Source organism: Mobula birostris, chromosome 5 (genome assembly GCF_030028105.1).
Source record: "Mobula birostris isolate sMobBir1 chromosome 5, sMobBir1.hap1, whole genome shotgun sequence".
Taxonomy (NCBI): domain Eukaryota; kingdom Metazoa; phylum Chordata; class Chondrichthyes; order Myliobatiformes; family Myliobatidae; genus Mobula; species Mobula birostris.
The window spans coordinates 75,481,140-75,496,370 of NC_092374.1; the positions used below are offsets into that span (position 1 = coordinate 75,481,140).

The window sequence follows — 15,231 nt, forward strand, 5'->3', positions numbered from 1 at the left end:
GTGATGGGCAGCGGGCTAAGTGTGGGAGGGGATGCAAGAGAGGGATTATGATAAGGGGAATGAGAAGGGCTGAGAGAGTGTGGAAAGGGTGAGAAGAAGGGGAAAATGAGAGAGAGAGAGGGGAAAGCGTAAGAGGAAGACGAAAGGGTGAGCAAGGGGTGTAGTGGTAATTCAGGGAGAAGTGAATAGTGAGAGGGACTGGAGAGAAGAAGCATATGAAGTAGGTTAGAGGGAATAAATGGGTAAAAGAGAGAGGGGGCTGGAAGAAACACATGGCTAGGGAGATAGTATTAGGAGTTAGTGGAGACGTGGTTGGGCATGGTTGAGAAGAGAGCAGGTAAAACAAAAAGGGAAAGAAGAGCTGTGAGAGAAGGCATGGAGAGTATTGATAGATAGGACAGAAGGGAAAGGATAAGAACTGGAAAAAGAGGGGGAGAAAGAGGTGAAGGGGCAAACGAATTAGAGAAGAGGTGAGCGATATTGGCATTTGTGAGCAGAGAGAACAGAGAAGATTGAAGAGAAAAATTGGATGGGAGAAGGGAGCAGAGAAAGGAGGAATGAGTAGGGAGGAGTTAAGAGAATTGTCAGAATTGATATATTGGTTTGTAAAATGGTGATTAGAAAAAATATTTTGTTGCTGTATATTATGTGCTGAGAAGATTTAAATTTGAAGAGTTTTTTTTTACAATTCATGTCCTTATTAACCCTGCTCTGAAGAAAATTATTAATTCTGCACAGAAAAATTTGGCAGCAGGTTTATTTTGCATTTCCGATTTAAGGGCTAACTTATCTCAGCAGATTGTGGGCATTGGAAGCCTGTCTTTAAAAAGAACATCACAGAGTCTTTCAGGTTCCTATTCAGCAGTAACCCACCTCCTTGAACCATCGGTCTGATAAGACTTGTGTGTAGAATGGAGGGTGCCATACTACTACAGATCACAAACTGATTGTGTATTTGAGTGTCAAATAGCCAGCCCAAATAAAGCACTCTTGTTACTTCACAATGTCTCTCAATTCTTGCAGCACAGTTCGTAGCCCATAATGTACCTGACTCAGAAATATCTCTTAACAACCTATTGTTTATTAAATTACATTATTCTACCTAAAAATCAATAAAGGAAAGAAATTATGTAATCCAATCCTTCTGAAACTTTAATCTGTAAAAAGTGTACCAACAAAAACAGGAAAGGATTTGCTGTCTTTGGCTCAGTCTTTTATCTCTGTTGACTTTGGAAAGTTTTATTTGTGAGCTGAGAGCCTGCACAGAAACACATCAGACATTGGGGGAGAATTTCCCAAAGCACTAGTGTGAACATTTGGTGTGCTGATGTACAATGGAGGTTGTACTAACCTGGCTGGACAGGGATCCATGCTACACTCCCGTAATTTGGGTTTGGGCTTTACGTTTTCAGGATAGTAGTGACAATACTGGTCAGACACAACACGCTTGCTTCGCAGATCATAGCATTCAGCCGAAGTCAGCTGGTACCCTGACAGCGGAAGGGCAATGAGTTAAAACCAACCACCAACCAGGATTTTGTTCAACCACATTCACTTCTGACAGAAATTTTGCTTATTACTGGGTGAAGATACATATGAACATAAACTATTGATTTTTCAGAATCAGAATCAGGTTTATTATCAGGTACATTATGCCGTGAAATATGTTAAAATTCTTCTGGATTTACTAGCATTCCTTTTAATCTTCAACCTGGCAATTAGGATTAACTTCGACTGCACCAATTTGCCCAATACAGAAACATTGGGCCAAAACATTTCCTGAGCTGAAAATTTCTGTCATTTCTGATAAGATTATCATATCCTTAGCTTTAATTCAACTGAAGCTTCAACTGCCTGAGGGTTAATGATGTGGAATTTTCTCCCTCAGCCTTCCTACTTCATTTTTCCCCCCACCCCCACTGATAGTTTCCTCTCTGTCTAAATGCTCACGTGCCTACTCGAATCTTCTTCTCATTGTCTCAATGTCAGGAGATTAGCAGTGAGATGTTAATAGTAATTAACATTAACATCTCAATGTTAATGGACAGCATGCTCCAGTTACGCTCCCCAGGACCTACGCTCAGAATGCTGTACAAATATGAACTGTTGTACTGAAGTACAACCATCATGGAAAATGCAAGAGTACTACTTAGCTTGGAAGCTCAGAAAGTCTTTCCAATCCCAACAAATTTCAAACAAGTGATAGAAAAGTAACATCCATGATTTTGACAACTGTTCTGATGTCCTCATCATTGGATCAGTACAGAGAATACTCAGCAATAAATTCTGCAGTTAAATAAATAGCCCAGCTCCTCCACATTTAATATTTGGAAATCCCCTTGATGAAGTATTCTTTTACATTACTTGACTTAAAAAAACCTTCTAATTTGCCAAAAAGTAAAATTAAATTAAAATGGAAAATATACTTCAAAAGGTATTCTTCACTATTCATCTGTACATAGGAAGATTGCCCTTAAAATAAAAAAAAATCCGTTCAATTCTGTCTCAAATGTGGATCTCAAATATAAGGCACTTATTCTGTCAAATAAAGAAATTTGCACAAGATTCTGCCTGTAGAAATTTCAGTCTTTTTCTAATATTACAGAACATAATATGACTTTCCCTTTTATTCATTCACGGGATGTGGATATTATTGGCTAAGGCAGCATTTATTGGTCACTCTTAATTGCTCCTGAATTGAGGAGACGGTAAAGAATCAATTTCCTGTAAGGGTCTGGTCACAGAAAAACAGGTTGAGTTAGTTTTATCCCATGCAAGTCAGTGAACCAGATAAGATTTTTTAAAAAAACAATATCTCCATAACTAAGACTAGATATTTGCTTCAATTCTCAGATGTAAAAAAAATGCAGATAGTTGAATTTAAATCCCCCAGCATTATGTTGGGATACAAACACATGTTTCTGTATCAATAATCCAGAGCTCAGGCTGTTTGTCTAGTCATTTATCCAGTGTGGAAACTAATCTAATTTGACTTTTTGCTTATCCTGATGCAGTGGATCTCAAATATAAGGCACTTAAATTTGAAATGTTAAAAATTGAAAATGCAGACTCACAGCTCCCACCGGGCTACCCAGTGCATGAAATCAATAAAATGCTGCACAGAGGTGGCTGTGGGCCTTTCACTTCCAGTAATCTCTGTTTTATGCAGGCTTTTCCTATCTTTAACTTACTCAAAATTATAAACATCCATTCTAACGTGAGTCAAAGAAGTAAAATCAAAACTATTTTTCCTGATTTTTCTTCATGGGTTGGTACTTCACTTGGAATATTTGATGCATTCCTTGATTACTACGTATAACCACCTTCAACTGCTGAATCTGTGCTCTTCCATGTTGAGCAACATCTGGAAGATGAACTTTAAATAACAAGAGCACAGTATGTATTCTGATCTCTGAGGATCTAACCCGGCATATCAACACAGCTATAAAGAAGGCAGGACAGCAGCTATATTTCATTAGAAGTTTGAAGGGATTTAGTTTGTTACCTAAAACACTGGACAATTTCCATAGCTGTACCATGGAGAGCATTCTGACAGGCTGCATCACTCTCTGGTATGGAGTGGGGGGGGGGGGGTGCGGTGCTATTGCACAGAAACAAAAGAAGCTACAGAAAGTTGGGTACGAGACTCTGTAGTATCCAAGACATCTTCAAGGAGCGGTGCCTCAGGAAGGTGACGTCTATTATTAAGGACCACCATCACCAGGGTATGCCCTCTTCTCATTGTTACCATCAGGAAGGAGCTTCAGAAGCCTGAAGACACACATTCAGTAATTCAGAAACAGCTTCTTTCCCTCTGCCATACGATTCCTAAATGGACATTGAACTCATGAACACAACCTCACTTCTTTAAAAATATATATTATTTCTGTTTATTTTGCACTATTTTTATCTGTTATATATGGATAAAATATATAAATATATTTACTGCTATTTATTTATTTATTTCCATATTACCATGTATTGCATTGAACTGCTGCTGCTAAGTTAACAAATTTCATGACACATACCAGTGATAATAAACCTGATTCTGATTCTGATTCTGACAGGGGGACCTCAACTTGCTTCATCAAGGATGACGTAGTGGCACCAATAGTGCTCAAGAGATGAGATAATGGCTCAATAAAAGCGGTGACACCATTGATGTAAAAACTGTTTTGACTGAGACCAAACAGTTGTAGAAATTGTACCTCCACCACAAGTCGCAGAGCATGGAAAGAAATCAGTCTCCCTCCATTGATGTATGATTGGCTGGTAGAAGAAAAATTGGACCACACTTTCTCCTGTACCCATGTATTGTATCTGAAAAAGACCAACAATAAGGTAATTATCTTAAATATGTATACTTCTGAAAAAATGTTCACCTCATCTCCTCAGTTACCAGATCTAATTACAGCACTAACTATTGAACTGTGTTAAACTCACATGACCCTTTGTTAATAAAATTATTTCTTTCTCTCCCCCATTGTTTATTTTTTATCATTTAATATAGCATGGCAGCAGACCAGTAGTGTAGTGTAACAGCCAATAATATCACTAAATGGTGTTACCTGGAAGTCATGATAAAATTATAAAGCATGGGTTAAAGCAGAAGTAAATGTAACTCTAAGTAAGAACAATCTGTCTTGAAAGGCTGGAACTCATCTCCTAAGTTACAGAGAAAGGTTGAACAAGTTAGGTCTTTATTCTTTGGAACGTAGAAGGTTGAGGGGGGACTTGATAGAGGTATTTAAAATAATGAGGGGGATAGATAGAGTTGACGTGGATAGGCTTTTTCCATTGAGAGTGGGGGAGATTCAAACAAGAGGACATGAGTTGAGAGTTAAAGGGCAAAAGTTTAGGGGTAACACGAGGGGGAACTTCTTTACTCAGAGAGTGGTAGCTGTGTGGAATGAGTTTCCGGCAGAAGTGGTTGAGGCAGGTTTGATGTTGTTTAAAGTTAAATTGAATAAATATATGGACAGGAAAGGAATGGAGGGTTATGGGCTGAGTGCAGGTCGGTGGGACTAGGTGAGAGTAAGAACTCGGCACGGACTAGAAGGGCCGAGATGGCCTGTTTCCGTGCTGTAATTGTTATATGATTATATGGTTAAGTCAATTTTGGGTTCAGATAATGGTTGAAATATTGATCTTATCCGATTCCCTCAGTTGTACACTAGTTACATTTTCTTGAGTGGCAGAGGGTTTGGAATGATTTCCAGGATCACACATGCAGTTTCGGAAAGCCGATGATGTGTTCAATTTCCATGGAGTGTAACTGAAAGAACTTCTTTCGATCATGGAAATCACCTCCCTAAGACCTTCCTCATAATCTAGTTAAAGAAATTGAACACATGTAGCTGTCACATCCCTGATGCCTTATTGCATACAGCTGCTAATAATTCCACTTTTGAATTACAGTATCTGCAGTTCACGTTCACCATTGGTACTTCAGTACTCAAACTCATTGTGAGCACGATACTTTCCATCAACCCACTACCTCCCATGCAAACAGACAGAGAAATGCACACAAAGCAGAATGTCCCAACTGGATCATTGCAGCTGCCCCCCCCCCAAAAAATGGAGTGATACTGTGTGGTATACTCTTTAGGGATGCGAGCCTGCTTACAAGTTCCTCTTCTACCTTTTGATAGTGTTCCACGGTGCACTGATTTTGTTTTCAAATGTGCTGGAATATGATTATAGTTAATCACCTTTGTATTTAAGGGCATACCAAAACCATTTCCCTAGCTTAGCGCATGCCGAGTCAAGCAGTTGTTAGTACATTACCTTGCATCTATCAGTTTCGGTACCCAGAGAGGGAGAGAGGTACATGTAGCACTGGTGTGCCTTGCACAGAGAGGTGCTGTGTGAAGATTGGCTACAGCTGTAGGAGAAGGAAGGGAGCATGATCCAAGATTCACTGAAAGGGCCTTAGAGAGGCTGGAGAACAGATGATTTAGTGTCAGGGAGCCATGGACACCATGGAGGGCTTCTGCTTAATTCTCCTGTCAATCTGAAGATTGATCAGGAAATCTCTGTTTGCACATCGTATCCAGCAATTCCATGTCTGTGAGTTACTGCACTTTACAATGCCAGCAAAGCCTATTTCCCACTCTGCCTCATCCTCTGGGTTGAAGGAGACTTTTTTTTATATATTAAGTGCAATCGTGAACAATAGCTAGATCAGAAATGCTGATCAAGTCAACTAGTTCCCAAAGAGAACTCTGATAGGCCAATCAGATGGTTCACTGCTGCTCGATGATAGAACAAAAAACAGGCACAAGGGTTGCTAGCCCCTGTACCCCAGAAACACACCTGAGCAGTGCGGCGGACGTATGTGCTATGCATGACCTGATCTGAAAGCATCATGTTGACTCATATCAGATCGTGTTCAAGGTGGAACAGCTTCATCAAGGATGGGGTGATCAGCACAGATGGACAAATTATACCTCCACTACCTCCACTGAAGTGACCTATCTCGTGCACCAGTGAACGGTAAGCTGGGAGATGTGGCAGAAACCAGCACCAACAAGTCAGTATGGTCCTGAGTCCAGGACACTGAGAGTGAACTGTAAGAATATGTAGACTGTGAAAGCAGTCCACTCCTGTGGATGAGGTTGCAGAAAGGCACAGATCTTAGAAAGGTCAGCCCCTGTAAGTGTAGATATGTACTGCTCCAACAGGAAATCTAAATAATGCCATAAATTCTGAGTGGATGAAGACATGGATGAAGCCCTTGTGCCTCTGAGACCACTTTTCCATTTTCTTGTTAGTCAGAAGAGGAATGGTCAGTCCTGATGAATTCCAGAGGAAGTCTGCTTTGATTCTGAAAAGCATTCGGAGGTGTAAGTAAAGCAAGTAGTTTAGTATGAGCAGTTAACCCCAGAGTGCCATAGGGCAGCCTGATAGAGTTCAGTGTGAATGTGGCTCCGCTGCAGTGGGAGCAGCTTTAGTAAAAGCTGAGTCTCCTGTGAGTGAACAAACATCTTGTTTGGGACAGCAATGTTGAAAGTCATGTTGGAAGAATAAAAAATGGGCAATGGGCAATTGTTGACATCAGTGTGGGGGATTCCTCACTGGACCACTTCTTCCAGCATTAATGAAAATCCAAAATGCTTGGTGCTATGGGGGGGGTACGGATATGGCTGATTTTTGCTCGTTTTGATCATTTTCATGGCTGGATGATACCATTTTCACTACCCCATGAGGACAAGTTTCTATTGTGTAATTTTTCCAGCTGAGATTACAGGTGATTGTAAAAAGATGGGAGCAGGATATTCTAGCATCATTTGTCCAAGAGTAGTGACCATTCTACAGCATAGACCTGATTTCTTGGCACGGCAGAAAAGTCCTAGCAATGATTTATGCCCTTATAGGTTGTGAGTAAAGCCTTTTCCTCTTGTTATTTTCAGGAATCATTTCAGTAGCTGGGACAGTTCCAAATCCGCGCTGCTGAGTCAGTACTGAATGGGCTCCTTTCGTGCTGCACCCCAACACCATTCTTATGACTGGCAGGAGTTAACTGTAAAAGAACCCAGGACCGAGGCGGAACTCACCACTGTTGTTGTGACAGAAGGGGAGGGAAAGCAAGATCTTGTTGTCTATTAATGCTAACAAACAGCTTGGTGGTTGAGCTGATGATTTAGCTCAAAGCTACAGAACATGATATAACAGTGATCCTAGAGAGCTAGCATGTAATTTGCCTATACTTTCTGTCTGATTCCCTTAGGTGGATTTCTAGCTTTGAAGAGGGCATTGATGACAGGTCTTCATTATCCTGCATTTATTAGTATTCATTCCAACTGGAACTCACAATGAATTTCAAAAGAATGCTAATTTAAAACCCCCTGGAAAAGACACTCATATTTTACTTAAGAAACCTGCTGGAATTAAGCAAAATAAATTAATGCACTGGGAAATTTCCAAATTTTATATCAATAATTTCAGTCCTGAACTAATGAAACATTTGAATTCAGGGGAGCCAGCAGATCTTCACTCATTCAAAATGTTAGATTGAAGCATGTAAAATTATACTTGTTATTAATGGAAGTAGAATTGAATAATTTAAGATGATGACTTACCTTCACAGTGAAATCTGCTCCGAGTGGTCCTTTTGCTCTCAGAATCTCCTTCTCAGGAAGTTTCTGGAAATCGAAGCTGGTGTTTACACTGCTGAAGGATCCGGGTGCACTGAGGTTGCTCTCTCCTTTCTGGCCCAAAAGAGTCTTTGTTTCCAAATCTTGGAAAAATTATTTAAAGAAAGTAATTCAGAACAGATTTTAGACACATTGAACTGGAAATTCTATCTCACAGTGCAACATTTATATGCACAAGGGAAGAGACTTTATTTGGGAAATTGACTGTGAAATCTAAATGTGTAGTAGCTGAGTGGTCTGCAAATCTTGTGGGACCTACATGTGTCCAACGCATGGGGATAGCATGTAATGGCTAGGGAGGATCAAAGTTGTTCAATGCGTGCAAGAGTACCATTCACTAAACTTCACTGCTTAGTGTGTGCCCATGAACAGTTTGCTTCAATGAGACTGTCAGCACTTGAAACCAGATTCAGGAGATACACTTGTTAAAGAACTAATTCCTTAAAGTGGTCCCTCATCCTCCAACCTAAATACATAGATGATAGGACCAAATCTTGAACCTTTGTCTCCAAATCTGTGTAGAGGGAGCATCTTCACCAGATGGACTGCTATAGATAAAGATGGTGGCTGACCTCAGCCTTCTCAAAGGCAATTGCGATGGGAAATACAGTATATGCTGGCCTTTATAAATGGGATTTTGATGGAAGAAAGCAGCATCAGACACAGCAATATATTGAAAACACTAAACGGACAGTCATTACAGCATGGAAACAGGCCTTTGGCCCAGCTGGCCCATGCCATCCTGTGGTGCACAGTGAGCTATACCCCTCTGCCTGCACTTGGCCCATAGTCCTCTAAACTTCTCCCATCCATGAACTTATCTGAGTATCTGTTAAATGTTACTAATGTGCCTGCCTTTAACCACTACTTCTGGCCACTCATTCTGAATATGCACCAACTGCTGCAAGAAACACCTGCCCTGATGTCCCTTTTAAATTTCTCATCTTTGATCTGAAACCTATGCCTTCTTGTCTTTAGCATCTCCTAAATGGGAAAGAAGACTGCACATGACTGGGACCCAAACCTACATTCCAATTTGAAAGGAGGTGGATAGAGACTGTAGACGTTGGAACATGGAGCAATGGAAAACAAACTGCGGGAGGAACTCTGCAGGTCAGGCAGCATCTGTGGAGGACAAGGAATTGGGTCAAGACACTGCATCAGGGCTGAGTGGGTAAAGGGGAGATAGCCAGTATATTGAGATTGTTATGAAACGCACCCAACAGCATCAGCTTCCAGGGTTTAGACGCTCCAACTCTCCAGAGTATGGATAGCTGGCACAACCCCTTTAACGGTTCAGGACTGTCACATTAATTGACGATCAGGTTTTGGGTGCCAAGTATTCAGTACTTACAGAGCACCTGAATGGAGTTTCAGTGCTCAATCATAAGCCCAACTAAGGATTTCATCTAGCATTTTCTTTGTGCTCATTTCTACTTCCAGCTTTATACAATGTCTCAATCCTTGCCCCGGATACTCCAGCATTTCGGTCCTACCCATCCTTGTTAAGGCCTCACGTCACAGTACAATCGAGCCAATATGGACTCTGCAGGGTATAAGAGTCTTTTCCAATCAACAGTGAGTGCCTTTCCAGACAGAGCTTGGAAATATATGACCTCCAGGCCGTCGTGTGTCAAGTTTTGCAAGAAGGAAGCCAGAGTCACTCACGTGAGGCAGTAGGTTGCTCTACTGAGTCAGTACATCTTCCAACCTCTTTGATGGTGATCTGGGTTCTTGCCACGGCTTCCTCACCCAATGCTCATTAGTATTCAAACTCCAGTCATCCCAGTTCATTGGGAGCGCAGAAAGGTGGCTTTCATTATCTCTCTTCTGACAGGACAAGCCCTGGCCTGGGCCACTGCTCATTGGGAATGAAGGTCAGAGATTTGCTTGGATTTGGAGGAATTCATGGCTGCCATGAGGAAGGTTTCCAACACCCTGCCGGAGCGAGCTGAGCCTTGGACTGCCTGATGACATGTACAAAAGGGATGGACTGCACCTGAACCAGAAGGGGACTAGTACTCTCACAGGTAGGTTTGTTGGAGCTGTAGAGAAGGATTTAAACTAATTTGGCAGGGAATGGGAAATGGAGTAAGGGAACTCAGGATAGGGTGGATGGTATAAAAGCTAATATAATGTGCAGGCAGACTGTCAGGAAGGGCGGACAGATGATAAGATAAAATTGTAGCCAGCAGGGTGAGTATCAGTGTATTAGTGATGGAGAATCAAAAACGGTAGCAAATGCAGTACCCAAAGTGTTATATCTCAATGCACGGAGCATAAGAAATAAGATGGATGATATTGTTACACTTTTTCAGATTGTCAGGTATGAATTTCATCCATCACTGAATCGTGGCTGAAGGATGGTTGCAGTTGGGAGATGAATATCCAAAGTTACATGTTGTATCGGAGGGATAGGAAGGTAGGTTGGCGGGGGGGGGGGGGGGTGTGGCTCTACTGGTAAAGAATGTCATCAAATTATTAGAAAGGTGTGACATAGGATCAGAAGATGGTGTATCCTTGTGGGTTGAGTTAAGAAACTGCAAGGGTAAAAGACCCTGATGGCAGTTATATGCAGGCCTCCAAACTGTTGCTGGGATGTGGACTACAGGTTACAATGGGAAATAGAAAAGGTGTGTCAAAAGGGCAATCTTGCGATAGTCATAGGAAATTTTAACATGTGGGTTGGTTGGGAAAATCAGTTTGGAAATGGGTCCCAAGAGAGTGAATTTGTTGAATGCCTCTGAAATAGCTTTTTAGAAGAGTTTGTCATTGAGCCTACTATACTGGATTGGGTGTTGTGTAATGAACTGGAAGTGATTAGGGAGCTTAAGGTAAAGAAACCCTGAGGAGGCAGTGATCACAGATTGAGTTCAACTCAAAATTTGATAGAGAGAAAGTAAAGTCTGACACAGCAATATTTCCGTGGAGTAAAGGGAATTACAGTGTTATGAGAGAGGAGTTGGCCAAAGTAAACTGGAAGGAGATGCTGGCATGGATGACAGCAGAGAAACAAAGAAATACTCAAATAGCAAAATGGTACAAACATGGCTGACAGAGGAAGTCAAAGCTAATGTAAAAGTAAAAGGGAGGGCATACAGCAAAGCAAAAATTAGCGGGAAGAAAGAAGATTGGAAAGTTTTTAAAAACCTACAGAAAGCAACTAAAAGAATCATTAGGAAGGAATAATTGAAATATGAAAGCAAGCTAGAAAGCCATGTCAAGGTGGATAGATAAAGCTTTTTCAAGTATATAAAAAATAAAAGAGAAATGAGAGTAGATATAGGGCAGCGAGAAAATGAGGCCAAAGAAATAATAACAGGAGACAAGGACATGGCAGATGAACTAAATGAGTATTTTGCAACATTCTTCACTGTGGAAGACACTAGCAGTGTGCCAGATGCTGAAGGGTGTGAAGGAAGAGGAGTGAGTGCTGTTACTATTACAAGGGAGAAGGTGCTCAAAAATCTGAAAGACCTAAAGGTACATAAGTCACCCGGACGAGATGAACTGCACCCTAGGGTTCTGAAAGAGGTCACAATAGAGATTGAGGAGGCATTAGTAATGATCCTTCAAGGATCATTGGACTCTGGCGTGATTCCGGAGGACTGGAAAATTGCAAATGTCACTCCACTCTTTAAGAAAGGAGGGAGGCAGCACAAAGGAAATTATAGACCAGTTAGCCTGACCTCAGTGATTGGGAAGATGGAGTCAACTGTTAAGGATAAGGTTATTGAGTATTTGGTGACACAGTACAAGATAGGACCAAGTCAGCATGGTTTTCTTAAGGGAACGTCTTGCCTGACAAACATGTTGGAATTCTCTGAGGAGATCACAAGTAGGATAGATAAAGGGATGCAGTGGATGTTGTATATTTGTATTTTCAGAAGGCCTTTAACAAGGTGCCACACATGAGGCTGCTTTCCAACTTACGAGCCCATGGTAATACAGGAAAATCTCTAGCATGGTTGGAGCACTGGCTGATTGGTAGGAGGCAGGGAGCGGGAATAAAAAGATCCTTTTCTGGTTGGCTTCCAGTGACTACTGGTGTTCAACAGGGGAAAATGTTGGAACCGCTTCTTTTTATGCTGTTTGTCAATGATTTAGATGATAGAATAGGTGACTTTGTTGCCAGGGTTGCAGATGATACAAGGACTGGTCAAGTGGCAGGTAGTGTTGAAGAAACAGGTAGGCTGCAGAAGGACTTAGACAGAATCTAGACAGAGAATCGGCAAGAAAACGCAAATGAAATACAATGTTGGAAAATGCATGGTCATGCACTTTGGTAGAAGAAATAAATGTGCAGACTATTCTCTAAACAAGGAGAAAATCCAAAAATCTGAGCTGCAAAGGGACTTGGGATTCCTTGTGCAGAACTCCCTGAAGGTTAACTTGCAGGTTGAGTCGACGGTGAGGAAGGCAAATGCAATGTTAGCATAGAGTTCAAGAGGTCTAGAATACAAAATCAGGGATGTGATGCTGAGGCTTTAAAAGGCACTGGTGAGGCCTCACCTTGAGTATTGTGAACAGTTTTGGGCTCCTTATCTGAGAAAAGATGTGCCAGCATTGGAGAAGTTTCGGAGGAGGTTCACAAGGATGATCCAGGAATGAAAGGGTTATCGTATGAGGAACATTTGATGGCTCTGGGCCTGTACTCGCTGGAATCTAGAAAGATGAGGGGGGTGTCTCATTGAAACCTTTCAAATCTTGAAAGGCGTAGACATAGTAGATGTGGAAAGAATGCTTCCCATCGTGTAGTTGTATAGAACAAGAGGGCACAGCCTCAGGATAGAGGGGCGTCCATTTAAAGCAGAGATGTGGAGAAATTTCTTTAGCCAGAGGGTGGTGAATTTGTGGAAATTGTTACCACTGGCAGCTGTGGAGGCCAGGTCATTGGGAGGATTTAAGGCAGAGATTGATAGTTTCTTGATTGGCCACAGCATCAAAGGTTACGGGAGAAGGCTGGGGAATGGTGCTGAGGAGGGAAAAAAGGAACAGCCATGTTTGAATGGTGGAGCAGGCTCGATGCGTTAAATTCTGCTCCTATGTCTTATGGTCTTATGGACTATACTATAGACCTGCTGCCTGGTTGTAGTTCTCCGTGGGTTGATTATACGTGGTCTCATCCAGAGAGAGTGCAATGGAAGAGTATACAAAGGAGGCTCTTGTCATGGGCTTCATTCAGCCCTCCACCTTACCAGCTGGCACAGGCTTTTTCTTCATACAAAAGAAAGATGTGAACGTACGGTTATGCATTGATGATAAGGGAATAAATCGCATAATGGCTAAGAATCATTACCCCCTTCCACTCATGAATATGGCTTTTGAGATTCTCCAAGGGCAAGAATATTCCTGAAGCTGGACTTGAGGACAGTGTATAATCTGGTCCGCATAAGGGAGGATGATGAGTGACAAACTGCATTCAATACACCGGCAGGGACTATGAATACCTAGTTATGCCCTTTGGCCTTGTGAATATTCCAACAGTTCTTCAGACCTTTATAAACAACGTGCTCTGCCATACTCTCCATAAATATGCCGTGGACGATATCCTAATCTTCTTGATGTCCATGGAGGAGCACATTGCTCATGTCAACGACATTTTAAAGAGTCTTCTAGACCGTGGAATTTATGTCAAGCTGGAGAAGTCGAAATTTCATATGTGGACCATTTCCTTTTTGGGTTTCATCATCTCCAATGGCACTCTCAAGTTGGACCCTACCAAGATCCAGACAGTCAGAGACTGGCCACAACCATCCAGTATCAAACAAATCCAACGATTCCTAGGGGGTTTGCTAACTTTTACCAGAAGTTCTACAGAAACTTCAGCTTGGTGGCAGTTCCTCTGACAGCGCTAACAAAGAAATCCATGGGCCCTTTTGGTTAGACTACAGATGTGGAAGCTGCTTTTGCAGAGCTCAATCAATGGTTCATATCAGCTCCCATCTTGATTTCACCTAACTCGGACCTTCCCTTCGTTGTGGAGGTGATCACCTCTGACATCAGAGTTGTCGCAGTAGTCACCTTTAGAGAGTAAACTGCACACATGTGCATTCTTCTCCATGTAGCTCCCTCTAGCAGAGAGAAACTATGGCATCGAGAATCTGGATTTTCTTGCGATTAAGTTGGTTTTGGAGGAATGGCGTCACTGGCTTGAGGGTGCAAAGAACCTTTTTATCATTTGGATGGCACAAGAACTCGGCTTATATTCAGGAGGCCAGGAGACTGAATTCTTGGCAGGCCAGGTAGTCTTTGTTCTTTAACCACTTTAATTTCACTTTGACTTATCAACCAGGGTCAAAAAGCTAGAAACAAAATGCCATGTCCCACCAGTTTGATGAACCCGAATGGGAGGAGCAGCCTACCACCATTTTGCCCTAAGCCATGGTGGTAGTGCCAACTTGATGGGGAATCAACACTCTTGTTTGCAAGGCCCAAGCGCAAGTGGCGTTTCCTAAGAACAGTTCTCGGTGTTGGCTGCTCATCCTAAGTTCTGTGTGGTCTCAGGTCCTCCAATTGGGATATTCACTGAGAATGACCACTCACTCAGGGATTGCCAGGACACTTGAGTTTATCAAGAGAAGGTATTGGTAGCCCAGAATGATGAATGAGGTTCGGCAGTACGAGCGGGCATGCCAGTTGTGCGCCTGGAGCAAATAGCACCGTACCTGACCTCAAGGGCTCCACCACCACCTACGTGTTCCGAAAAAACCAGGGGCACACATCTCCATCGACATTGTCACAGGTATTCTGCCATCCAAGGTGAAGGCCATCGTCATGAAAATTGTCAATCGGCTTGCAGTTCATTGCCCCGATAAGTTACCATCTGCAGTGGATACGGCCGAAGCTATCCTGGACCAGGTCTTCAGGATCCCAGTGGACATTGTCATAAATTGTGGTTCACTGTTCACATCACGTTTCTGAGGGCATTCTGGAAGCTGACTGGGGCAACATCGAGTCTTTCCTTTAGGTTTTATCCACAGTCTAATGGCCAGACAGAGCGGGCCAACCAAGATTTGGATTGAACTCTAAGATGCCTGGCCTCAGAAAGACCTGATGAGTGGTGCGACTATTT

At 42.1% G+C, this 15,231-nt stretch overlaps 1 protein-coding gene across 2 annotated transcripts in view; it reads right to left on the reverse strand.

Annotated features, from left to right (window-relative positions):
* Positions 1-15,231, reverse strand: part of LOC140197774 (ADAMTS-like protein 1) — a 568,572-nt gene that overhangs the window by 151,745 nt on the left and 401,596 nt on the right. For both annotated transcript variants that reach the window (XM_072258217.1, XM_072258218.1), the window contains 3 exons: positions 8,082-8,239; positions 4,209-4,320; positions 1,352-1,490 (listed from right to left, as the gene is read on the reverse strand). In XM_072258217.1, coding sequence (XP_072114318.1) covers positions 1,352-1,490; positions 4,209-4,320; positions 8,082-8,239 — 409 coding nt within the window. The remainder of the gene's footprint in view (positions 1-1,351; positions 1,491-4,208; positions 4,321-8,081; positions 8,240-15,231) is intronic.